This window comes from Scyliorhinus torazame, chromosome 21 (assembly GCF_047496885.1).
Source record: "Scyliorhinus torazame isolate Kashiwa2021f chromosome 21, sScyTor2.1, whole genome shotgun sequence".
In the NCBI taxonomy this organism is placed as follows: domain Eukaryota; kingdom Metazoa; phylum Chordata; class Chondrichthyes; order Carcharhiniformes; family Scyliorhinidae; genus Scyliorhinus; species Scyliorhinus torazame.
In genome coordinates, this window is record NC_092727.1 from 71,345,101 (window position 1) to 71,371,968 (window position 26,868).

Sequence of the window (26,868 nt, forward strand, 5' to 3'; positions counted from 1 at the left end):
TCAGCAAAACCAGTCAGGCACTTTCAAACTGCAAAACCCAAACTGCAAAATGGCTAAACTGAGCTGAGCTCCACCCACTATGACATCACTGTTTTCTTAAAGGTACATTGCTTAAACATCCATGTCTTAAAGGTTCCCTCACATGACAGTAGTAATGCAGGAAATACATTGTGTATTTATGCATGTCCTATGTTTTTTCATGGATGGATCTGTCTGGACTGTACCAAGAACAATATTTTTTACTGTACCTCAGTACACGTGACAATAAATCAAATCAAAATATTTTAGATTGTAAGCTCACGGAAAGTTAAGAAACCAACTGCTCGTTACCTTAATGATCTGCAATCGAATGAATTAGTGGAAGACAAGTGTGAATTGGGTTTCAATGGTGTCTTCATGCAAGGAGAGATTGGTGGCAAGAAGTCAGTGAGGGGGAAATAAAGACAGAGCAACATACAGCTAGAAAGGGGAGGTAGGGGAAGGGGAAGAGGCACAGATAGGCAGGAGTGGAGGGAGAGAGAGAAGACAGATAAAGAAAAAACTTTTTAAAATTTGTATTGGCTGGGGAAGCAGTTGTAGTTTGATGCTGAAGTTTGGCAACTGAAAGACAGACACAGAGAGAAAAAACAGATTGCCGGAGACAAGGCACTTTTGATTCAACAAGGAACCCGGTTGAAACTTATTTCACATGGTTAGCGGAGAGCAATTGTTCATCTTACCTGAACCAAGATTTCAGAGGTGGAAAGGACAGTGTATTAGTCATTGCTCCATTCAGATCTGACTTACAGATTTCCATAAAATGCAAAACTGAGAAGTTGATTGGTGTGCAGTGAATTGACCAATGTTGCAATGAGTCACTGCTTTTCCATCAGTGACAAGAGAGCATTAATTAGATGGGCCGCAGAAGGGGCAGTATGAAAGCTGAGAGAACATGGCTTCCTAATAAAATTCTATTGCCTTTTCTTGCTGCAATAGAACACATCACTGAATCCTCAGCTTGATGCGCACTCTGCACAGCAGGTGTGGAAATGACCCATTAAGAGTGTCATTGTACAAGGAAAGATAAAAAGAAAGCTACAGTGCAAAAACACTCCATAGACAAACAAGAACAGGATATCTTATGTTTTTATCTTTTTTTCCTATATTTGTAAAACTTTTAAAAACATATGTAGTGCTACATACAAGCATCAATAAACAATCGTATAAAATATTGCAATCAGGGAATAGAACATTAAAAACTATATTACACCAATACAGAATATTGTTCAATTTATACAGTCATTTAAATGTTGAATGAAAGAGCTTATCAAAATAAACTGCATTAGTGTATGTAGTGCATATATTAGTACGCAGAAAGCAATTTAAAAAAACATATCAAACATACATTTGCTGTAATGTGGGTCATACTTACAAAATACATCAAATACTTCAAAACATGACATTCCCCAAATTGGAGTTATCGCTCTCCATTTTCACCTCAACTTGCACAGTGCAGTGTGGCTACAGATGAGGACCTACCAACCTGTCTGCAATCATTTCTGGCAGTTCAGTGTTAGTGATTTGGGGAGTCTGTTGTAAAAAAAAAAACCTGCCCTCAGTCCATTGGGTTAATGCCTCAGAGTGGAAACCGTCAATCTGATTGTCTAACCCTTCCTCAGATTCTAATAAAGGATCTCCGGCTTTCCTCTTTCAGAAGCCGAAAGCCATCTGGTGTGGGTCTGACATTTTTTGGTATTTTGTTTTCCTCAACCATCTTGTTTAAAATATCGCTGGGCCACATAACACTGGGTACAGCTTTTTTCCTACTGGCTAGCTGCAATGTAACTGGGCAGTTCCTTTGGGAGTTATGTCGGAGGAAAAAAAAGTGTAAAATGGTTTGATTTGTGGTCCACACTGTAGGAATAGTACAAAAGGGAAGATGCACACTCAATGAGACCTGCATGAGGCCAAGCTCCCTTTGACAAAGTGCATACCTACAGATTGAGACTTCTGCTGGTGCTTCTACTGTAGCGTGTTCCACAGGGTGGTAACCATGGGCTCTCTGCAGACTTCTGTCACCCAATTCTCAATGTCTGATTGAGTGGGGGGGAGTGAGTGGGGGGAAAAGGGTGTCAGTTCTGAAAGTCACTTTAAAATGCAGGCGAGCTGTGCAAATGGAAATTTCATTTGCTTGGCACACTCAAGACTGGCCTTGACCTGAAGCACTTACTGGTCACCTGCCCTGGCAGTCATACATGTACAAATGTTGAACCCAACTTTCATCTGGGACTGGATAAAAAGACAATTTGGTGACAGTTTGAATCCAAGGGGATGGACACATGATTGGTTATTTGCCGCTTTGAAATAGCTTTGCGCTGAAAGTTATCTTGCTCCTGATTGGAATAGGTAACATTTAATTCTCGGGAACAGTGGTGAGGAGATGGAATGGGAGGAATGAGACTGGGCTGGTTGGAGTTGTTCCTGTAAATAACCCAGAAAAGCAGCACCTAATGGTGTTAACAATGCAGATGGAAAGCCCACACTGCTCCATGTCACACGCTCACTGGTGTTTTATGGATTAAGCTGTACTTTGCTGCAAGTTTGGGTTACCACACACTAATGAACCTTCTCCAAATGAAGTGTTCTCACTTGCCTCTTTCCAACTCATGTTGCATCAACTCAAAATGTGACATTGCATTGGGGTGGGCATGTGGTAGAAAGATGAGGTAGGATTGTATGTGGGTACAGCAGGGATATTTTGCACCAGGCTGGTGACTGAAATTACTGCTACCTGTTGCGTAGACCTCTTTAAAGACATAGAGGCAACAGCTAAGGAGCCGTAAAAATGTGAGCTATTGGGGTTTCCTTTTTTTCAGTTCTGCAATTTGTGATCCCCACTCAAACAGTGAAAAGGACAAACACTCTCAGAATGCTCAAGCCCTCATTGTGACAGGAGTACACAACCTACCCATCCCAATGGAAGAGGACACTAGTCAAATGACCCACAAACTGTATTGTCACCTGCATGACTGCAATGATTCCTTCAGCCAGTAAGAGGCCGAGAGTCTAGACCATAAAAGCTGCAGCACTTCACTGCATTGTGTCACTTCATAGTACAAATATATAGGACTGTACAAGCATATATTCTGCAAAACAAATATAAAATTATATACACCAAAGTGTCAAACTATGGCAGTCTTTCTCCAGCCTGGGAGTCTGCAATATGCAAAGGATCTCTTTCTGACAAACAATACTCAGTTTGTAACATTTGTGAATAGTATTAAATAGGTATTTGACAGTGTTAATTTTTTCATTTCTGCAACCCAGATGAAGTTGTTTGAACATAGCATATCGTGGAGCTTATGTCCCCAAGTTGTACAACACTCAACTTTTCCACTCTGGGAAGCAGTAAAAAGCATTTACAAATATGCTAAAATGTGTGCCGACACTTTTAACACTTAATACAGAGAAATATTCTGGAGTCACTGAAGTGCACCAGAACTGTGGCACATTTTGAGAGCTGTTTCTCTCCCATCCATTTCCTACAAAGCAACCTAATCATACAAGCATACTCAGGGTGTTCTGCTGAAATACTTGTCAGTTTCAGGTGGGGATTCACACTTGGGTAGTCATGCGGAAACAATCTGAATGCTCCTGATCTTGGCCTGGACTGTCATGTCCAGACACTTCTCACAGGCTATAAAAAAGACATCTGGGAGGATGGTGCCCTCAAACCAGTCTCAACCTTTATCAGTGAGGGGTCAGCACTTTCAATGGGTGTTCGGGAGCAGAGTGCCTCACCCATTCTCCCGTTTGGTACGTGTTGGGGGCACTGTCGGCAGGAAAGGACACACATGATTCAAAATTTTCCAGGCTCAATGTAATAATGTCTTTGGCAACATGACTGTATATTTGGGCATTAGCTTACATGGTCTGATAGTGCACACTACACCTCCTGCTATTCCTTCTTCTACTCTACGGAGACCAGGGCACTTTTGGTACTGAGACATTCATACAACCGTCAGACATAAATGGGCCTATGAAGACACATGATCTCCTTACATTTGCAATTATTCAACACTTGGCATTGATGTTTAGATTATTGAGATGTGAATGTTTCCACATATCTTGAGGTTAGCATTTATATTTCGTTTCCCTGGATGGTTCTCTGGCCGTGAGGGAAGGTTTGATGTCCCTCATCCATTTCTTGCCAGTCTTTGTTAAACTAGGTGTGCAAGAGATTAGAGTTGATTCAGCCCCATTCACCAAAGTCCATGTGGAAGTGGCTTGCCCAGCCCAATCCCATTGGCATTCAATTGATGTGGAATTGCAGATGCTGGACCTCCCCCAGGCGAATGCTCTAGTGCACTGCACCATCTATAGAAATAGCAAAACAGTCCTTCAGCAGGTTCACCCCTCGGATATTTTTGGCTGCATGATCAACAAATGCTGCATTTAGCAACTGTCCAAGACTAACTGAGGCATAGAATAAAAAAGGGATGAAAATCTGACTCAGATGCTGCAACACCATCTGAGCAGTTTCTAGTGTCATCATTATGCTTCCATGTCTGGTCTTCATGGGTGAAGTGGGGGTGGGGGGGGGGGGGAAGAGAGTTGGTGGGGAGGCGGACGGAGACGGGACGGCAACGATCCAAATAGGAAAATGTTAGGTAGCCCAGCATTAACAAATGTCCTTAAACTTTGGCCCACAGACCAATATTTTTACAATAAGTCTTGAACCTGTGACCCGTTGATCTGTAACTTGCGATGCCTCTGGAATAGTAATAAATCAGGTGGAGTCGGCAAGGCTTGGCAGATGATCACAATGGTTTAGTGGTTGCTGGACCCCAAGCAGTTAGAGGGTTCGAAGGTTGCAGGTCTTGTTTGAACTTGGGAAGAGTTGCCATTCATTAGGCCCCCTCAGAGGCAGCTTCTATAGTCCAACTAAAGGAAGCGCTAAGACCGTTGAACAAATTGCTCACTTAATACAGATGAAAACACACTATGGAACAGTTATACCAGAGAGGAACTGGAGCCAATAGGTTAAAGAATAGTAGGCCAATCTCGGCTGCCTTTCATTTCAAACAAAAAATTCAAGTACTCTGAAAAATAGTCATCTGAAACAAAAAAATCTGTATAAATGTATTTTCCCTCATTAAAAATATGAAAAACTGATCTGGCTTTATTTAAAAAACAATCTATTGGAGTGGCTCTGCACTGCAAGCCTTTAGCACTTCTCTGGGTCTGACAGGGGGCTCCCTGCCAATCGTACATGATTGAAGACTTTGTACAGACATTCTGTGCTGCCCAGTGCCAGGAATAAATCAATTCCACCTTCCTGCCAACAGCTGTTGACCATTACAAAGAACACAATCCTCAAGACTGTTCAAAAACCCAGATATATCAGAAACAATCCCAATCTATTTTATTAACTCAAACAGTGGCTTTTGTTATTCTATGGGGAGGTTCAGTGAACAGAGTGCCATAACACACTCTTCCATTCCATCCCTGCCACCTGATTCAGTATTTAACTAGTCTAAATGTTGCACCTAGGGTATTTTCATTGTCGTGAAATACCCGTTGGTAGATTTAATGAGGGAGTGGGGATGAAGAAAGGAGAAAAAAAGAAAGAGTAGGAATCAAGAGAACACAGTGATCAAAGGTGTTGTTGAATGCAGGCTTTGAGAGCTTTGTGAAGGTGGGGAGAGATATGTTAAAGGGGAGCGGGTTAGGAAGAGAATTGCAGAATGTGAGTGCATGGTGAAAGAAGGAACCGTCACGAAATGAAACAGATAGAGAGGGAGTTGTATAACCAGTCGAAAAAACCAAATGATGAGCTGCCCCTGTGCTGTTTACAACAATTACATCAAGACTAGCCTTCATCTTAAATTGATCCATCGATAGGCGGCATTCCACAGGTATGAAAGGCTTCTATCTATTTCTCGATAAAGAACTTCTCTGGTATCTGTGCCAAATGTTTCACTTGTTTTCATACTTCTGGCACAATGGTTTCTAAGTAAGCCACATTTTGACAGCAGGTGCATGCTGCTCTGGCAAGCCTTGCAATTTGTTCAAGCCTACCAGAAACATTTTCTATGGCGACCAACGCTCACATTACATCCCCTCTGGTGAAAATAAAGAAGGCTGACATCCATCACCGCACAATATGCTGGGCAGCACAGAACAGAATTCAAAGTTTCCCGCCAACTCCTGCAAAACCAGCTGCTTTTCCTTAAAGGCACCATATTTGCATTAGATTTATGCAACAGTCTCAAGTCTTATATATAAATATATATATATATATATAAAACCATCAAATAGCATCTCTCATAAATAAAAAAATAAAATAAAAGTATAAAGAGGCATAAATTACATCAGCAAAGAGGAAGTTAAAAAATAAGTTCAGTACAAAATACATTCAAGAAAGTGCATCTTCACAGAGCTGAAAGTAGTTGGCATTGAATCATATACAGAAAGTGGGAGTGAGTTCTCTGTCCCTTTGTTTTTCAACTGAATTGTAGAACTGGGTTTAAGCGATGGGCAATACCTCCACTGCAATCATTTTGAGGATACTTGGGATTGTCAGCGTTTGAAGGGTCATGCATGTTTAGGATGTTTTTTGGTGGGGGATAGGAGTGACAACAATTCACAGAATTAGTTTAAACAAAGTTGCTGGAAATAAAATGTTTAATAAAAAACTAATGGTTGCCAACCTCTGGTAAAACTAGATTTTGCCCTGGTGTAATTGCCATGCTAAATGGAAAGCGTAAAACCACAATGAGCAACATCAGTCATCGTGGTTCCCGCTCCTCTCCACTCTGATACTTCACCTAAATTGCCAGTAGTGTTTTGTTTTTAGCTGGCTGTCATCAACAGCATCAAATGATGACACTGTGAGAACATGCAAGCAACAGACAGAAATCAGGCACCCATTACAGCATATCAGGTGTGCAAAGCAGTGACTCTTGCCATGAACAAATACTTTACTCAAGTATTGCAGCAAGTGCCAATGTGAAGTACTTTGCTTCAGCACACAAGGAGTGCAGCAGCTTTTACTGAAAGTATGGGTGGGGCAATAACCAGTCACCATCATGGAAGATCCAGAACACGTGCGAGATTGGGAGAGCATTGTTGAGTGTTGTTTTGGTGATTTCATGGGTACTGTGTGATCAGCTGAGCTGTGGTACAGTCTCAATGCAAAACTGTAATTCTAATTCGATTGCACAAAGGTGTATTGCCCATCGCTAGCTGCAGATACCAAAGAAATGCTGTGCCTCAACATCACATGGAAAGGCAATTCTGAATGAGGTTCACTATTATGGAGTTGTCCCACACAGGATCTTAGAGTTAATTTCAGTGTCATCACTTTGCTGAACTGAAGAAATTACTGGTGGAACACTGTAACATGTAGCAAATAAGAAACTTGCATTAAATTAACTACTTTTTATATATAACAAACCCAAAGGCGCAGAGTGCAAATGGGAGAGTACACCTGTTTGTTTCAGTTGTGAGAACTAGCACCTTTAAACAAAAGGGTAACAAGGGTCTTCCTCCAGCTGTGGAGACTGGCTACTTTGCTAAAAGTACATTGGTTTTGGCGATTGCTGAAATCTGTAGATTCCAACCAGTTACCAGACACTTAATGAGATAACCATATCACAGTTTGCCATAATATGGATCTGGTCATACCAAGTAGGATATTTAGGATTGGGTAAAGTGAGAGAAAAAAATGATCATACTTTGGTACATATTACATGTACATGTGTATATATATTATACACACACATATATATATATATAATATATATATATATATATATATATATATATATAAAATAAAAATGTTACTTCTGATTGAAGCACGAGTTTGACAGAAACAGGGGAGGTGGGTTTCCAGCAGCCCTTTGAAGCCCAGATCGCACAAGAATACCTTAAGCTTGGCTCCTGGTACAAAGCTCTGCCTACAATGTGCATGAAAATAGATGGAGATAGCTGGACGGAAAGATGACAAGGCGCTTTTGCAAGATACTCCCAAGTTCAATATATATTAGATATATCTATTCCTCAGAAAAGCTGCATTACTTCCACTTTGTTGGAGAGTCTATCATATTTTGCATAATGGTTGTAAATCTCTAGTTCTGTGTAACTACTAGAGGTTTTAATGAGACATTCCACACTCTGTTGAAACGCTCTGTCCGGCTGATGGCACACAGCACTGAGATGAGACCTTCTGCTGAAGAGTGTGGTGGTGGTGTCTGTAGATGCGCCAGGAATCACATAGTTGTCAGGCTATTCTTCACCATTCACTATACCATAAGACTAAACTGCTGCCTTAGGGTACAGATACTCATGTTGCGACTGGTGTGACTGAGTATGCTGACTGAATGGAACATGGCGTGATAACCTTTAGACAGTTTAAAAAGAAACTATTAAAAAAAACTAATCCCAGCTTCAGCACCAGCTACTCCATCAGTGAGGGATCTGGACAAACGGGTTTCTGAACAGTTCCTCTGCTGATGGTCTTTGCTTTGCATCCACAAATATTTTCTTCAGGAAGTCCCTGCAGTGATCGGAAATGTGAGATGGGAGCTGGGGGTTTGTTGGCTGAGTAGCAATTTTGAAAATGGCCGCCATAGCTTCGTACTCGGCCCAGGGAGGTTTTTCTGTGAGCATCTCTACCACCGTACAGCCCAGACTCCTAAAGAATGGCAAACAAAACAGCAAATTGTAATCAAGTCAAAGTCACAAAGTTCTTAATAAAGAAAGCACCAACTAAAGGAAGAAATAAAATCATAAAATGCTGGGAATACCCAGCAGTTCAGGCAACTTCAGTGGATTCAGAAAGTGTTAATGTTTCAGGTCGATGACCGTTTGCCAGAATTGGGAAAAATATCAGAGCCTCAACAACTGCAAATAATCAAACAACCTCAGCCTGTAGTTATTCATTTTCTCCAGCACCAAACTGCCTCTGACCAACTGCCCAGCCTCTAACTGACCAATCTGCCTGAGGCCCAATCAACCAACCATGCCCAGTCCACAAGTCCAATCAACTGCCCCTACTGACTCCAACTATCCTGGTAAGGGGCTGGTTTAGCACAGTAAGGGGCTGGTTTAGCACAGTGGACTAAACAGCTGGCTTGTAATGCACAACAAGACCAGCAGTGCGGGTTCAATTCCCGTACCGACCGCCCCGAACAGGCGCCGGAATGCGGCGACTAGGGGCTTTTCACAGTAACTTCATTGAAGCCTACTTGTGACAATAAGCGATTATTATTATCCCAAACTTAGCACTAGCCTCCAATTATGGACGAAACGGTAGCACAGTGCTTCACAGCGCCAGGGACTCGGGTTCAATTCCCGGCTTGGTCACCGTCTGTGCATGGGTTTCCTCAGGGTACTCCGGTTTCCTCCCACAAGTCTTGAAATGCGTGCTTGTTAACTGAATTGGATATTCTGAATTCTCCCTCAGTGTACCTGAACAGACACCGAAGTGTGGCGACTAGGGGCTTTTCACAGTAACTTCATTGCAGCGTTAATGTAAGCCTACTTTGACACAAATAAAGATTATTATTAACCTACTGCTCCCAGTCAGCCTGTCACTCCAACCACTGGAAACCTCCAGATAAATTCGTTCAATGTGGGAAAATAATAGTATGTGATGGATGCCTTAAAATTAATACCTGCCACAATGTTTCAAGGACACCACAGCCACTCTGAGATTTCAACCTGCCACTTACAGCCGTCGGGAATTCTGGCAGTCCCTGACAAACCAGTTGGGATCTAAATCAGAAGATAGATCAATCTGACAACAATGGACAATGCTAGCTGGAAGTCCATGTCCAGCAAGGCAACCGGACTGTAAATACAGACATGCCATTAACCTTTTAAAAAAGTCTAGTCCCACAGTCAACCAGACATAAGTGAACACACAAAAAAGTAGTTGGTATCTGTGCAGGACAGGAGGGGAACTGGCCTGATGTGTTAGAACACTGGGCCAGTGTTCTTTACCAAGTGGAAAATTCCTTTAAATAATGTAGCAAAAACACCAACATATTAAATGTCACTTGGAATAACAAAATAATTTGGCACTGTGTCCATTTCCCTGCTAGGTTTGTCTTTATCTTTACTATACTCTCAGGACTGGAACATGTGAAATTGGAAAATTCCACCCTAAAAATAGCCGGCATACCACTTCCTCCTGGCTGGCTGCCAGTCCTCGGATCTCGTGATGAGAATCGACCAATCCGCCAAGACATCGTACAAGAAACAATATCAAAGAAAGCTGACCAAAAGTGCAGACCAATCATTTTCGATGAAATGATTCAAGACTACTCAAGTTCATTGGGCTGGGCTCCTATCTACCCTATCTATGTACCTCATAATTTTAATAATAATAATAATCTTTATTGTCACAAGTATGCTTATATTAACACTGCAATGAAGTTACTGTGAAAAGCCCCTTGTCGCCACATTCTGGCATCCGTTTGGGTACACAGAGGAAGAATTCAGAATGTCCAATCCACCTAACAGCACGTCTTTCGGGACTTATGGGAGGAAACCGGAGGAAACCCACGCAGACACGGGGAGAACGTGCAGACTCCGCACAGACAGTGACCCAAGCCGGGAATCGAACCTGGGACCCTGGCGCTGTGAAGCAACATGTGCTACCATGCTGCCCACCTTTTTGTACACCTTGATGAGGTCCCCCCTCAGCCTTCTCTGCTCTAAGAAAAACAACCCCAGCCTATCCTCAATCGCTGAATCTCCTCTGCACCATTTCTAGTGCAATCACATCCTTCCTATAGTGTGGTGACCAGAACTGCACACGATACTCCAGCTGTGGCATAACTAGTGTTATATACAGTTCCATTATAACCTCCCTGCTTTTATATTCTATGCCTCGGCTAATAAATGCAAGTAGCCCATATGCCTTCTTAACCCCCTTATCTACCTGTCCTGCTGCCTTCAGGGGTTTTTGGACATGCATCCCAATGTCCCTCTGTACTTCCTGGTGTCCTACCGTTTATTGTGTACTCCCCTGCCTTGTTAGTCGTTCGTTCTGATTCCATAAATGTCCAGCAGCTGCCTGGTAATTAAATAGGTTGTTACGCACAATACTGCACGGAGACAAATATAGTGCAGCATAAATACTCATTACTCAGCTTCTGCCAATTGCTCCTCAGTGGAAAGCACGCTTGACCCTGTCATGGGTTCAAGACTTTCTTTAACTGCAGAAAAATACATTTATTAAGCACGTATCATGAATGAAGATCACCCCAAAATGCTTCAAGCCGTTAAGTACTTTTAAGCCACTGCTGAAATGTGGGAAATAAGATGGCAATTTGCACACAACTCCCAAAGCAACAATGGGACAATGACCAGACAATCTGTTTTTGAGATGCCGATTAAGGGATATTATTGGCCAGGACAGCTCCCCAGCTCTCCTCTGAAATAGCTTGGGATCTTTTATGTCCACTTTGAATGGCAGACAGTCCTCAGTTGAGTATCTCGTCTGAAATATAGTATGCCCAACAGTGCCATGCAATAAAGTGCCAGTCTTGATTTTTGAACTCAAGTCTCAACTGGGGCAGGAATATGATTTAGAGGTACGGGTGCGACACCTTAGCCACAGGAAGCAGAAATAATAAGCTGCTAAAGCTGGATGCAGGATCCAATATCGAGCTGGACAATATTTGAAACCATCTTGCACATCATTTACATTGTATGTACTGAACACAAAGAAGAGTTTTAGATGATGAATCCAAGCAACAGCTGAACTGCTGCTTGATTGCAGTTTGACCACTCTCCTTTAGGTGGCGCTTGAAATCTGGAAAACAGACACCTAATCAAGTGGGACAGACCAACAAGATCAAATATTTTGTATGATTCACAAGCTCCTGGTAACATTCAATACACAAGCTCAGGTGGCAATTCTTCATGTGTGAATTGAGAAATTGAGCATTGACATGTTATCAAACCCCAGAGGATATCACAGAGCCACATTAATGCTTGCACATCCACACATTTACACATTCCAGTAATGATCTCTGGATAATGAGCAGGAAAAGGCCACACAGCTAAATTTTTCAACCTTCGCTAGCCCAGTTACACAGACGCTCACTGATCTGGTCTGTACAATTCAGGGATAGACCAGATAATGAACTGAATGTGACTCTTCTGTTCCAAAAAGGAATCACATTCGACTTGAAACGTTAACTCCGTTTCTCACTCCATACATGCTGCCAGACATGCTGAGTTTTGCCAGTCTTGACAGTACCCTTACTGATACTGTTTTCTTCAAAGACGACATTGATTTTAAAAATTAAAATCTTCTCCTGGGTCAGCGCGCTGACATCAGGAGGAGGCGGTTTTTCCCGCTGGGCTCTGGGCCTGCGCGTTGATCAGCGGGCACGCCATGCACGGCACAGCCATCATTCTGAAAGCTGGTCGCGGCCGTCATTTTTAAAGCCGATCGCAGCCAGCACTTTTTATTTTTAATAAATATTTCTTTATTCTCCTCCTTTTTCGCATTTTCTCCCAAATTTACACCCAACAATAAACAATAATCAGTAATGAACAATAATCAGTAACAAATATGTCAATCCCCACATCAACAACACCGATCCCATCCTCCCACTAAACCCAAAACATTCGCCCACATGTTCACATAAACAACTGACAAAATGGAATCAGGAATCACCCATGGCCACCATTAACACTCATGCCCGCCCCCCCCCCCCCCCCCCCCACCCATCCAATGTTCGATGTTATCCAGTTCCTGAAAGTGCATAATGAATAATGCCCATGAATTGTAGAACCCCACCATCCTTCCCCTCAGTTCAAACTTAACCTTCTCAAGAGTCAAGAATTCCAACAGATACCCCCGCCACGCCAGGGCACAGGGTGGAGAGGCTGCTCTCCAACACATCAGAATCTGCCTTCGGCGATCAACGAGGCGAAGGCTACGACATCTGCCTCCGCACGCGTTTCCAACCCTGGCTGGTCCGACACGCCGACTATGGCCTCCCGGTGGCCCGGGTCCAGTTTCACGTGCACCACTTTAGAAATTACCCGAAAAACCTCCTTCCAGTAATCCTCTAGCTTTGGGCTGGACCAAAACATATGAACGTGATTAGCGCCCCCCACCCCCCCGCAATGTTCACACGCGTCTTCTACTCCTTCAAAGAATTGGCTCATCCTCGCCCTCGCGAGGTGTGCTCTGTATACCACCTTCAGCTGTATCAGCACCAACCTTGCGCATGAGGTGGAGGCATTCACTCTCCGGAGCACCTCACACCAGAACTCCTACTCCATGTCCTCTCCCAACTCTTCCTCCCACTTTGCTTTGACCCCTTCCAGTGGTGCCTTCACATCCTCCAAAATAGCTTCGTAGGTCGCTGACACTACCCCCTTCTCCAGTCCCCTGTCATCAGCACAATGTGGAGGCCGGCTCCTCCGGGAGTGTTCTGTATCTCCTTTCCGGCAAAAATCTCAAACCTGTATGTATCTAAACATTTCCCCTTTTTCCAGCCCATACTTCGCTTCCAGCTCCTTCAATCCTGCAAACCGACCCCTAAGAAACAAATCTTTCAGTGTCTTAATCCCCTTCTCCCATTTCCGAAAATTTCCATCCCATCTCCCTGGCTCAAATCTGTGATTCCCCCTAATCGGCATTTCCCTTGACCCAGCCCCAACCTCTAAGTGTTGGCGAAACTGCCTCCAAATTTTCAATGAAGCCATTATTACCGGACTCCCTGAGTACTTCCCCGGGGCTATCGGGAGCGGCGCTGTTGCTAGTGCTTTCAATCCCGACCCCTGTGCAAACTCTCCTCCATTCTCCGGGCAGTATGGTAGCATTGTAGATAGCACAATTGCTTCACAGCTCCAGGGTCCTAGGTTCGATTCCGGCTTGGGTCACTGTCTGTGCGGAGTCTGCACATCCTCCCCGTGTGTGCGTGGGTTTCCTCCGGGTGCTCCGGTTTCCTCCCACAGTCCAAAGATGTGCAGGTTAGGTGGATTGGCCATGATAAATTGCCCTTACTGTCCAAAATTGCCCTTAGTGTTGGGTGGGGTTACTGGGTTATGGGGATATGGTGGAGGTGTTGACCTTGGGTAGGGTGCTCGTTCCAAGAGCCGGTGCAGACTCGATGAGCCGAATAGCCTCCTTCTGCACTGTAAATTCTATGATTCTGACCCACTGGGAATCAACCCCTCTTACCCAGCTCCGCACCTTCTCCACATTCGCCACCCAGTAGGAATACATCAGGTTCGGAAGATCCAAACTCCCTGCCTGCCTGCCCCTCTGTAGTAGCACCTTTCTAAGTCTGGCCACCTTCCCTCCCCATATGAACAACGTAATCCTTCTCTCAAACTCTCTGAAAAAAGCCTTTGGCAGGAAAATCGGCAGGCATTGAAAAATAAACAGAAATCGTAGCAACACGTTCATTTTAATCGCCTGTACCCGACCCGCCAGTGACAGAGGGAGACCATCCCACCTTGCCAGATCAGCTTTCACTCTCCCCACCAAACTAGAAATGTTGTACCTGCGGAGCCCCCCCTACTCCCGGGCAACCTGCACCCGCAGGTACCTAAAGTGAGCCCCTGCCCTACGGAATCGCAGCCAGCATTATTAAAAGTCGGTCGCAGCCAGAAATTTAAAAAGCCGGTCGGAGCCAGCATTTTTAAAAGCCGGTCGCAGCCAACATTTTTAAAAGCCGGTCGCAGCCAACATTTAAAAAAGCCGGTCATGGTTGTTGGGCACGATTTCCCGTGATCATGAATGCCCTGCGACATTCCCAAAACCCGCCTGCAACCCACCCCCGGGTCCCGACCCCAACTTTGAAAATGACTGTTTTAACATAGGGCAGCATGGTGGCGCAGTGGCTAGCATTGCTGCCTCACGGGGCTGAGGTCCAGGTTCGATCGCGGCCGTGGGTCACTGTCCGTGTGGAGTTTGCACGTTCTCCCCGTGTCTCCGTGGGTTTCACCCCCACAACCCAAAGATCTGCAGGTTAGGCGGATTGGCCACGCTAAATTGCCCCTTAATTGGAAAAAATGAGACAAATCCAGACATAGCAACAGCTTCTTCCCCACAGCTACAAGACTCCTCAACGACTCCCCCTCGGACCAATCTGTACCCTGTAAGAACACTATTCACAACGCCCTATGCTGCTCTTGCTCATGTATTTGCTTTGTTTGGCCCCTTGTTCCGCACTGCAACCAATCACTGTTTTGTCGATGTACCATTTGTCAATGTTCCCTGTTGATTATTCTTGTGTCTACTATGTATGTACTGTGTACATTCCTCAGCCGCAGAAAAATACTTTTCACTGTACTTCGGTACATGCGACAATAAATCAAATCAAATGAATTGGGTGCTCTAAATTGATTTTTGTTTAAAAAAATGACTTTTAACATATCTGAACAGCCAGATAAAACTTTGGTTGAATGTCTCATGTTATGTTGGCACTGTGACACTGCAACATCCGCTCAGTATTTCACTTGAGCATCAGGCTAGATTGTCTAAAGTCTTGGGCTTGAACTCAGAACGTTCTAACTCAGAGCATAACAATAGAAATAAGAGGAATAGGCCATTTGGCTGGTTTAGCACAGTGAGCTAAACAGCTGGCTTGCAATGCAGTACAAGGCCAGCAGCACGGGTTCAATTCCTGTACTGGCCTCCCCTAACATGCGCGGGAATGTGGCAACGAGGGGCTTTTCACAGTAACTTCATTGAAGCCTACTTGCGACAATAAGCGATTATTATTATAATTATTATTATTTGGCCCATTGAGCCGCTTTGCCATTCAATAACATCATGGTTGATCGGATTGTGGACTTAGTGCTCATAACCCTAGAATCCCTTGTAGATCAAAAATCTGTTTAATTCAGTCTTGAATATATTCCATAAAAACCATACAGTACAGAAGGAGGCCATTTAGCACATTGAGTCTGCAATGACCCTCTGAAAGAGCACCCTGCCTTGGCCCGCAACCCTGCAATCACACCAAACCGTTGAACACTAAGGGGCAATTTTAGCATGCCAATTGACCTAACCTGCACATCTTTGGACTGTGGGAGGAAACTGGAGCACCCGGAGGAAACCACACAGGCACGGGAAGAATGTGTAGACTCCACACAGTGACCAAAGTCCAGATTTGAACCCAAGTCCCTGGCTCTGAGGCAGCTGTGCCAACCCAAACTTGCTGTCCCTGCATGCTAACATTTATATGATGTGGAGATGCCGGCGTTGGACTGGGGTGCGCACAGTACGAAGTCTTACAACACCAGGTTAAAGTCCAACAGGTTTGTTTCGATGTCACTAGCTTTCGGAGCGTTGCTCCTTCCTCAGGTGAATGAAGAGGTATGTTCCAGAAACATATATATAGACAAATTCAAAGATGCCAGACAATGCTTGGAATGCGAGCATTAGCAGGTGATTAAATCTTTACAGATCCAGAGATGTTATACACCAGACACATCGATGACATTTTTTTCCTTTGGACCCACGGCGAAGAATCACTGAAACGACGACACGATGACATTAATAAGTTCCATCCAACCATCAGACTCAGCATGGACTACTCTCCAAAATCAGTTGCATTCTTGGACACACTCGTCTCCATCAAGGACGGTCACCTCAGCACTTCGCTTTACCGCAAACCCACGGATAACCTCATGATGCTCCACTTCCCCAGCTTCCACCCTAAACACATTAAAGAAGCCATCCCCTATGGACAAGCTCTCCGTATACACAGGATCTGCTCAGACAAGGAGGAGCGTAACAGACATCTACAGACGTTGAAAGATGCCCTCGTGCGAACGGGATATGGCACTCGACTCATCGATCGACAATTCCAACGCGCCACAGCGAAAAACCGCACCGACCTCCTCAGAAGACAAACATGGGACACAACCGACAGAATACCCTTCGTCGTCCAGTACTTCCCCGGAGCGGAGAAACTACGACATCTTCTTCACAGCCTTCAACACATCATTGATGAAGATGAACATCTTGCCAAGGTCAGCCCCACACCCCCACTACTTGCCTTCAAATAACCGCGCAACCTCAAACAAACCATTGTTTGCAGCAAACTACCCAGTCTTCAGAACAGTGACCACAACACCACACAACCCTACCATGGCAATCTCTGCAAGACGTGCCAGATCATCGACATGGATACCACCATTACACGCGAGAACACCACCCACCAGGTACGTGGTACATACTCGTGCGACTCGGCCAACGTTGTCTACCTCATACGCTGCAAGAAAGGATGTCCCGAAGCGTGGTACATTGGCGAGACCATGCAGACGCTGCGACAACGAATGAACGGACATCGCACGACAATCACCAGGCAGGAATGTTCTCTTCCAGTCGGGGAACACTTCAGCACTCAAGGGCATTCAGCCTCTGATCTCCGGGTAAGCGTTCTCCAAGGCAGCCTTCAGGACGCGCGACAACGCAGAATCGCCGAGCAGAAACTTATAGCCAAGTTCCGCACACATGAGTGCGGCCTCAACCGGGACCTGGGATTCATGTCGCATTACATTCATCCCCCAACATCTGGCCTGCGAAATCCTACCAACTGTCCTGGCTTGACACAATTCACACCTCTTTAACCTGGGGTTACCCCATCTCTGGATCTGTAAAGATTTAATCACCTGCTAATGCTCGCATTCCAAGCATTGTCTGGCACCTTTGAATTTGTCTATATATATGTTTCTGGAACATACCTCTTCATTCACCCGAGGAAGGAGCAACGCTCCGAAAGCTAGTGACATTGAAACAAACCTGTTGGACTTTAACCTGGTGTTGTAAGACTTCGTACTGAACATTTATATGATTCATGTACAAGGACCCCCAAATCCCTCTACACCTCAGCATTTTGCAGTCTCTCTCCACTTAAATCATATTCGGCTTTTCTATTCTTTCCATCAAAGCAAAAAACTGTACACATTCCTACCTCTTCCATCTGACAATATTTTGCCCATTAGCTTAATCTATCTACATCTCGATGTCCTCTTCACAACTCGCTTTCCCCTTACCCATTGTTATATTGTCAGCAAATCTGGCTACAGTACTTTGGTCCCTTCATCCAAGATATTAGTATGGATTGTAATTGGTTGAGGCACGTCAAACTCCTTTGATTCTGCATTTTTAACATTAGTCCCTATTCTGACGACATTTGCTGGTGCACTGTTATGTTTGTAAGCTTTGTCCCTTGCTGTCACACTCAGGTTATCATCATCCATATTGCTACCCTGCACTTTTGCCTTGCCATAAGACGTAGGAGCGGAAGTAAGGCCATTCGGCCCATCGAGTCCACTCCACCATTCAATCATGGCTGATTTCAACTCCATTTACCCGCTCTCTCTCCATAGCCCTGAATTCCTCGAGAAATCAAGAATTTATCAACTTCTGTCTTAAAGACACTCAACGACCCAGCCTCCATCGCCCTCTGTGGCAATGAATTCCACAGACCCACCACTCTCTGGCTGAAGAAATTTCTCCTCATCCCTGTTCTAAAGTGACTCGCTTTTATTCTAAGGCTGTGCCCCCGGGTCCTAGTCTCCCCTGCTAATGGAAACAACTTCCCTACGTCCACCCTATCTAAGCATTCATTATCTTGTGAGTTTCTATTAGATCTCCCCTCAATCCCCTAAACTCCAATGAATATAATCCCAGGATCCTCAGACGTTCATCGTATGTTAGGCCTACCATTCCTGGGATCATCCGTGTGAATCTCCGCTGGACCCGCACCCGTGCCAGTATGTCCTTCCTGAGGTGTGGGGCCCAAAATTGCTCACAGTATTCTAAATGGGGGCTAACTAATGCTTTATAAAGCTTCAGAAGTACATCCCTGCTTTTATATTCCAAACCTCTTGAGATAAATGACAACATTGCATTTGCTTTCTTAATTATGGACTCAACCTGCAAGTTTACCTTTAGAGAATCCTGGACTAGGACTCCCAAGTCCCTTTGCACTTCAGCATTATGAATTTTGTTACCGTTTAGAAAATAGTCCATGCCTCTATTCTTTTTTCCAAAGTGCAAGACCTCGCACTTGCCCACGTTGAATTTCATCAGCCATTTCTTGGACCACTCTCCTAAACTGTCTAAATCTTTCTGCAGCCTCCCCACCTCCTCAATACTACCTGCCCCATCACCTATCTTTGTATCATCGGCAAACTTAGCCAGAATGCCCCCAGTCCCGTCATCTAGATCGTTAATATATAAAGAGAACATCTGTGGCCCCAACACTGAACCCTGCGGGACACCACTCGTCACCAGTTGCCATTCCGAAAAGAACCGTTTATCCCAACTCTCTGCCTTCTGCCTGACAGCCAATCGTCAATCCATGATAGTACCTTGCCTCGAATACCATGGGCCCTTATTTTACTCAGCAGTCTCCAGTGAGGCACCTTATCAAAGGCCTTTTGGAAGTCAAGATAGATAACATCCATTGGCTCTCCTTGGTCTAACCTATTTGTTATCTCCTCAAAGAACTCTAACAGGTTTGTCAGGCACGACTTCCCCTGACTAAATCCATGCTGACTTGTCCTAATCCGACCCTGCACTTCCAAGAATTTAGAAATCTCATCCTTAACGATGGATTCTAGAATCTTGCCAACAACCGATGTTAGGCTAATTGGCCTATAATTTTCCATCTTTTTTCTTGTTCCTTTCTTGAACAGGGGGTTACAACGGCGATTTTCCAATCCTCTGGGACTTTCCCTGACTCCAGTAACTTTTGAAAGATCATAATTAACGCCTCCACTATTTCTTCAGCTATCTCCTTTAGAACTCTAGGATGTAGCCCATCTGGGCCCGGAGATTTATCAATTTTTAGACCTCTTAGTTTCTCTAGCACTTTCTCCTTTGTGATGGCTACCATATTCAACTCTGCCCCCTGACTCTCCTGAATTGTTGGCATATTACTCATGTCTTCTACTGTGAAGACTGACGCAAAGTACTTATTTAGTTCCTCAGCTATTTCCTTGTCTCCCATCACCATTTTGGAGCGGCCCAATGTCTACTATTGCCTCCCGTTTGTTTTTAATGTATTTAAAGAAACTTTTACTATCATTTCTAATGTTACTGGCTAGCCTACCTTCATATTTGATCCTCTCTTTCCTTATTTCTCTCTTTGTTATCCTCTGTTTGTTTTTGTAGCCTTCCCAATCTTCTGACTTCCCACTACTCTTTGCCACATTATAGGCTTTCTCTTTTGCTTTGATGCATTCCCTAACTTCCTTTGTCAGCCATGGCTGCCTAATCCCCCCTCTGATAACCTTTCTTTTCTTTGGGATGAACCTCTGTACTGTGTCCTCAATTACTCCCAGAAACTCCTGCCATTGCTGTTCTACTGTCTTTCCCACGAGGCTCTGCTCCCAGTCAATTTTCGTCAGTTCCTCCCTCATGCCCCTGTAGTTACCTTTATTTAACTGTAACACTTTTACATCTGATTCTACCTTCTTTCTTTCAAATTGCAGACCGAATTCTACCATATTATGACCACTGCCTCCTAAGTGTTCCCTTACTTTAAGATCTTTTATCAAGTCTGGCTCATTACGTAACACTAAGTCCAGAATGGCCTGTTCCCTCGTGGGCTCCATCACAAGCTGTTCCAAAAAGCCCTCCTTAAACATGCAATGAATTCCCTTTCGTTGGGTCCACTGGCAACATTATTTACCCAGTCCACCTGCACATTGAAGTCCCCCATGATCACTGTGACCTTGCCTTTCTGACATGCCCTTTCTATTTCGTGGTGCATTTTGTGCCCCTGGTCCTGACCACTGTTAGGAGGCCTGTACATAACTCCCATTATGGTTTTTTTTGCCTTTGTGGTTCCTCAACTCTACCCACACAGACACCACATCATCTGACCCTATGTCGTTTAGTGCTATTGATTTAATTTCATTCCTAATTAACAAGGCAACCCCGCCCCCTCTGCCCACCTCTCTGTCTTTTCGATAGGTTGTGAATCCCTGGATGTTTAAATGCCAGTCTTGAACCCCCTGCAATCACGTCTGTGATGCCTACCACATCATACCTGCCAGTCACAATCTGGGCCACAAGCTCATCTACCTTGTTCCGTACACTGCGCGCATTTAAATATAGCACCTTTAATTCTCTATTGACCGTCCCTTTTTGTTTTCTTAGTGTGGTGGACCTTGGTTTACTGGGCCTTTCCATACACTGTGTCATATTTTGTGAGATGGGGACTATCGTAACCGCTCCTGAGTTCTGTCTTTTCGTGCTTTTTTGTATTCCTAAGCAGCTACGCTTCCCACTGATTACTTCACCTCTTGGTTCCCTGACTTTGCCTTCCACCCCAATCTCTAGTTTAAAGTCCTATTGACCACCCTATTTACTCTTTTCGCCAGAACACTGGGCCCAGCTCGGTTCAGGTGGAGACCATCCCAACGGTATAGGTCCCCCCTGTCCCAAAACTGATGCCAGTGTCCCATTAAAAGGAAGCCCTCTTTCCCACACCACTCTTTCAGCCACTTGTTAACTTCCCTTATTCTTGCCTCTCTATGACAATTTGCACGTGGCTCGGGCAGTAATCCGGCGATTAAGACCCTTGAGGACCTGTTTTTTAATTTCCTGACACATATTGGATTTGGTACTGGGTAATGAACCAGGACAGGTGTTAGATTTGGAGGTAGGTGAGCACTTTGGTGATAGTGACCACAATTAGATTACGTTTACTTTAGTGATGGAAAGGGATAGGTATATACCGCAGGGGAAGAGTTATATCTGGGGGAAAGGCAATTATGATGCGATGAGGCAAGATTTAGGATACATCGGATGGAAAGGAAAACTGCAGGGGATGGGCACAATGGAAATGTGGAGCTTGTTCAAGGAACAGCTACTGCGTGTCCTTAATAAGTATGTACCTGTCAGGCAGGGAGGAAGTGGTCAAGCAAGGGAACCGTGGTTTGCTAAGGCAGTCGAAACACTTGTTAAGAGGAAGAAGGAGGCTTATGTAAAGATGAGACATGAAGGTTCAGTAAGGGCGCTCGAGAGTTACAAGTTAGCTAGGAAGGATCTAAAGAGAGAGCTAAGAAGAGCCAGGAGGGGACATGAGAAGTCTTTGGCAGGTAGGATCAAGGATAACCCTAAAGCTTTCTTTAGATATGTCAAGAATAAAAGAATGACGAGGGTAAGAGTAGGGCCAGTCAAGGATAGTAGTGGGAATTTGGGCTTGGAGTCCGAGAAGATAGGAGAGGTGCTAAATGAATATTTTTCGTCAGTATTCACACAGGAAAAAGACAATGTTGTCGAGGAGAATACTGAGATTCAGGCTACTAGACTAGAAGGGCTTGAGGTTCATAAGGAGGTGTTAGCAATTCTGGAAAGTGTGAAAATAGGTAAGTCCCCTGGGCCGGATGGGATTTATCCTAGGATTCTCCGGGAAGCTAGGGAGGAGATTGCCGAGCCTTTGGCTTTGATCTTTAAGTCATCTTTGTCTACAGGAATAGTGCCAGAAGACTGGAGGATAGCAAATGTTGTCCCCTTGTTCAAGAAGGAGAGTAGAGATAACCCCGGTAACTATAGATCAGTGAGCCTTACTTCTGTTGTGGGAAAAATCTTGGAAAGATTTATAAGAGTTAGGATGTATAATCATCTGGAAAGGAATAATTTGATTAGAGATAGTCAACACGGTTTTGTGAAGGGTAGGTCGTGCCTCACAAACCTTATAGAGTTATTTGAGAAGGTGACCAAACAGGTGGATGAGGGTAAAGCAGTTGATGTGGTGTATATGGATTTCAGTAAAGCGTTTGATAAGGTTCCCCATGGTAGGCTACTGCAGAAAATACAGAGGCCTGGGATTCAGGGTGATTTAGCAGTTTGGATCAGAAATTGGCTAGCTGGAAGAAGACAAAGGGTGGTGGTTGATGGGAAATGTTCAGACTGGAGTCCAGTTACTAGTGGTGTACCACAAGGATCTGTTTTGGGGCCACTGCTGTTTGTCATTTTTATAAATGACTGGAGGAGGGCGTAGAAGGATGGGTGAGTAAATTTGCAGATGACACTAAAGTCGGTGGAGTTGTGGACAGTGCGGAAGGATGTTACAAGTTACAGAGGGACATAGATTGCAGCGCTGGGCTGAGAGGTGGCAAATAGAGTTTAATGCAGAAAAATGTGAGGTGATTCATTTTGGAAGGAATAACAGGAAGACTGAGTACTGGATTAATGGTAAGATTCTTGGCAGTGTGGATGAACAGAGATCTCGGTGTCCATGTACATAGATCCCTGAAAGTTGCCACCTAGGTTGGGAGGGTTGTTAAGAAGGCGTACGGTGTGTTAGCTTTTATTGGTATGGACACTACGTGTCCTTGATATGCATGTCCCTGTCAGGCAGGGAAGAGATGGTCGAGTGAGGGAACCATGGTTGACAAGAGAGGTTGAATGTCTTAAGAGGAAAAACGAGACTTATGTAAGGCTGAGGAAACAAGGTTCAGACAGGGCATTGGAGGGATACAAGATAGCCAGGAGGGAACTGAAGAAAGGGATTAGGAGAGCTAAGAGAGGGCATGAACAATCTTTGGCGGGTAGGATCAAGGAAAACCCCAAGGCCTTTTACACATATGTGAGAAATATGAGAATGACTAGAGCGAGGGTAGGTCCGATCAAGGACAGTAGCGGGAGATTGTGTATTGAGTCTGAAGAGATAGGAGAGGTCTTGAACGAGTACTTTTCTTCTGTATTTACAAATGAGAGGGGCGATATTGTTAGAGAGGACAGTGTGAAACAGATTGGTAAGCTCGAGGAAATACTTGTTAGGAAGGAAGATGTGTTGGGCATTTTGAAAAACTTGAGGATAGACAAGTCCCCCGGGCCTGACGGGATATATCCAAGGATTCTATGGGAAGCAAGAGATGAAATTGCAGAGCCGTTGGCAACGATCTTTTCGTCCTCACTGTCAACAGGGGTGGTACCAGGGGATTGGAGAGTGGCGAATGTCGTGCCCCTGTTCAAAAAAGGGACTAGGGATAACCGTGGGAATTACAGGCCAGTTAGTCTTACTTCGGTGGTAGGCAAAGTAATGGAAAGGGTACTGAAGGATAGGATTTCTGAGCATCTGGAAAGACACTGCTTGATTAGGGATAGTCAGCACAGATTTGTGAGGGGTAGGTCTTGCCTTACAAATCTTATTGAATTCTTTGAGGAGGTGACCAAGCATGTGGATGAAGGTAAAGCAGTGGATTAGTGTACATGGATTTTAGTAAGGCATTTGATAAGGTTCCCCATGGTAGGCTTCTGCAGAAAGTAAGGAGGCATGGGATAGTGGGAAATTTGGCCAGTTTGATAACGAACTGGCTAACCGATAGAAGTCAGAGAGTGGTGGTGGATGGCAAATATTCAGCCTGGATCCCAGTTACCAGTGGCGTACCGCAGGGATCAGTTCTGGGTCCTCTGCTGTTTGTGATTTTCATTAATGACTTGGATGAGGGAGTTGAAGGGTGGGTCAGTAAATTTGCAGACGATACGAAGTTTGGTGGAGTTGTGGATAGTAAGGAGGGCTGTTGTCGGCTGCAAAGAGACATAGACAGGATGCAGAGCTGGGCTGAGAAGTGGCAGATGGAGTTTAACCCTGAAAAGTGTGAGGTTGTCCATTTTGGAAGGACAAATATGAATGCGGAATACAGGGTTAACGGTAGAGTTCTTGGCAATGTGGAGGAGCAGAGAGATCTTGGGGTCTATGTTCATACATCTTTGAAAGTTGCCACTCAAGTGGATAGAGCTGTGAAGAAGGCCTATGGTGTGCTCGCGTTCATTAACAGAGGGATTGAATTTAAGAGCCTTGAGGTGATGATGCAGCTGTACAAAACTTTGGTAAGGCCACATTTGGAGTACTGTGTACAGTTCTGGTCACCTCATTTTAGGAAGGATGTGGAAGCTTTGGAAAAGGTGCAAAGAAGATTTACCAGGATGTTACCTGGAATGGAGAGTAGGTCTTACAAGGAAAGGTTGAGGGTGCTAGGCCTTTTCTCATTAGAACGGAGAAGGACGAGGGGCAACTTGATAGAGGTTTATAAGATGATCAGGGGAATAGATAGAGTAGACAGTCAGAGACTTTTTCCCCGGGTGGAACAAACCATTACAAGGGGACATAAATTTAAGGTGAAAGGTGGAAGATATAGGAGGGATATCAGAGGTAGGTTCTTTACCCAGAGAGTAGTGGGTGCATGGAATGCACTGCCTGTGGAAGTAGTTGAGTCGGAAACATTAGGGACCTTCAAGCAGCTATTGGATAGGTACATGGATTACGGTAAAATGACATAGTGTAGATTTAATTGTTTTTAAGGGCAGCACGGTAGCATTGTGGATAGCACAATTGCTTCACAGCTCCAGGGTCCCTGGTTCGATTCTGGCTTGGGTCACTGTCTGTGCGGAGTCTGCACGTCCTCCCCGTGTCTGCGTGGGTTTCCTCCGGGTGCTCCGGTTTCCTCCCACAGTCCAAAGATGTGCAGGGTAGGTGGATTGGCCATGATAAATTGCCCTTAGTGTCCAAAATTGCCCTTGGTGTTGGGTGGAGGTGTTGAGTTTGGGTGGGGTGCTCTTTCCAAGAGCCGGTGCAGACTCAGGGGGCCGAATGGCCTCCTTCTGCACTGTAAATTCAATGATAATCTAGGATTAATCTAGGACAAAGGTTCGGCACAACATCGTGGGCCGAAGGGCCTGTTCTGTGCTGTATTTTCTATGTTCTATGGTAGAGGGATTGAGTTTAGGAGCCATGAGGTCGTGTTGCAGCTATACAACACTCTGGTGCGGCCGCATTTGGAGTATTGTGTGCAATTCTGGTCGCCGCATTATAGGAAGGATGTGGAAGCATTGGAAAGGGTGCAGAGGAGATTTACCAGAATGTTGCCTGGTATGGAGGGAAGATCTTATGAGGAAAGGCTGAGGGACTTCAGGCTGTTTTCGTTAGAGAGAAGAAGGTTAAGAGGTGACTTAATTGAGGCATACAAGATGATCAGAGGATTGGATAGGGTGGACAGTGAGAGCCTTTTTCCTCGGATGGTGATGTCTAGCACGAGGGGACATACCTTTAAATTGAGGGGAGATAGATATAAGACAGATGTCAGAGGTAGGTTCTTTAGTCAGAGAGTAGTAAGGGCGTGGAATGCCCTGCCTGCAACAGTAGTGGACTCGCCAACACTAAGGACATTCAAATGGTCATTGGATAGACATATGGACAATAAGGGAATAGTGTAGATGGGCTTTAGGGTGTTTTCACAGGTCGGCGCAACATCGAGGGCCGAAGGGCCTGTACTGCGCTGTAATGTTCTATGTTCTAATCCTAGCTCTTTATAATCTCTAAACAGGTCCTCTTTCCTAGACTTGCCTATGTTGTTGGCACCGACATGGACCACCACAACTGGATCCTCCCCCTCCCTCTCCAGTATCCTTTCAAGCTGGTCAGAGATGTCCCGCACCCTAGCACCGGGCAGGCAACATACCATGCGGGACTCTTTGTCCTGCTCACAAAGGATACTATCTATCCCCCTGATAATAGAATCCCCTACAACTATAACTTGCCTATTTTCTCCCTCCCCTTGAATGGCCTGCTGAACCATGGTGCCTTGGTCAGCTGACTCATCCTTCCTTTCTCATTAACTTCCTACATATCCTCTCCCCTCCAAATATTCCGATTAAAGCCTTCTCTACATCCCTCATTATGCGATTCACCAGGACACCGGTCCCAGCTTTGTTCAAGTGATGCTCATCTTAACGGTACAGCACCCACTTTCCCCAGGACACGTGCCAGTGGTCCATGAATTGAAATCAGTTTCTCTAATACCAAATCTTTGAACCACATAATCCCCTCTCTGATCTCAGACACAAGAGTGCTACCATTTAGCCAAGGTTGC

At 44.7% G+C, this 26,868-nt stretch overlaps 1 protein-coding gene across 2 annotated transcripts in view; it reads right to left on the minus strand.

Moving 5' to 3' along the window:
- Positions 1-1,107: 1,107 nt before the first annotated feature.
- map3k3 (mitogen-activated protein kinase kinase kinase 3) overlaps positions 1,108-26,868 on the minus strand; it is a 274,267-nt gene continuing 248,506 nt past the window's right edge. For both annotated transcript variants that reach the window (XM_072486935.1, XM_072486936.1), the window contains one exon: positions 1,108-8,677. In XM_072486935.1, coding sequence (XP_072343036.1) covers positions 8,449-8,677 — 229 coding nt within the window. In that variant the 3' untranslated portion in view covers positions 1,108-8,448. The remainder of the gene's footprint in view (positions 8,678-26,868) is intronic.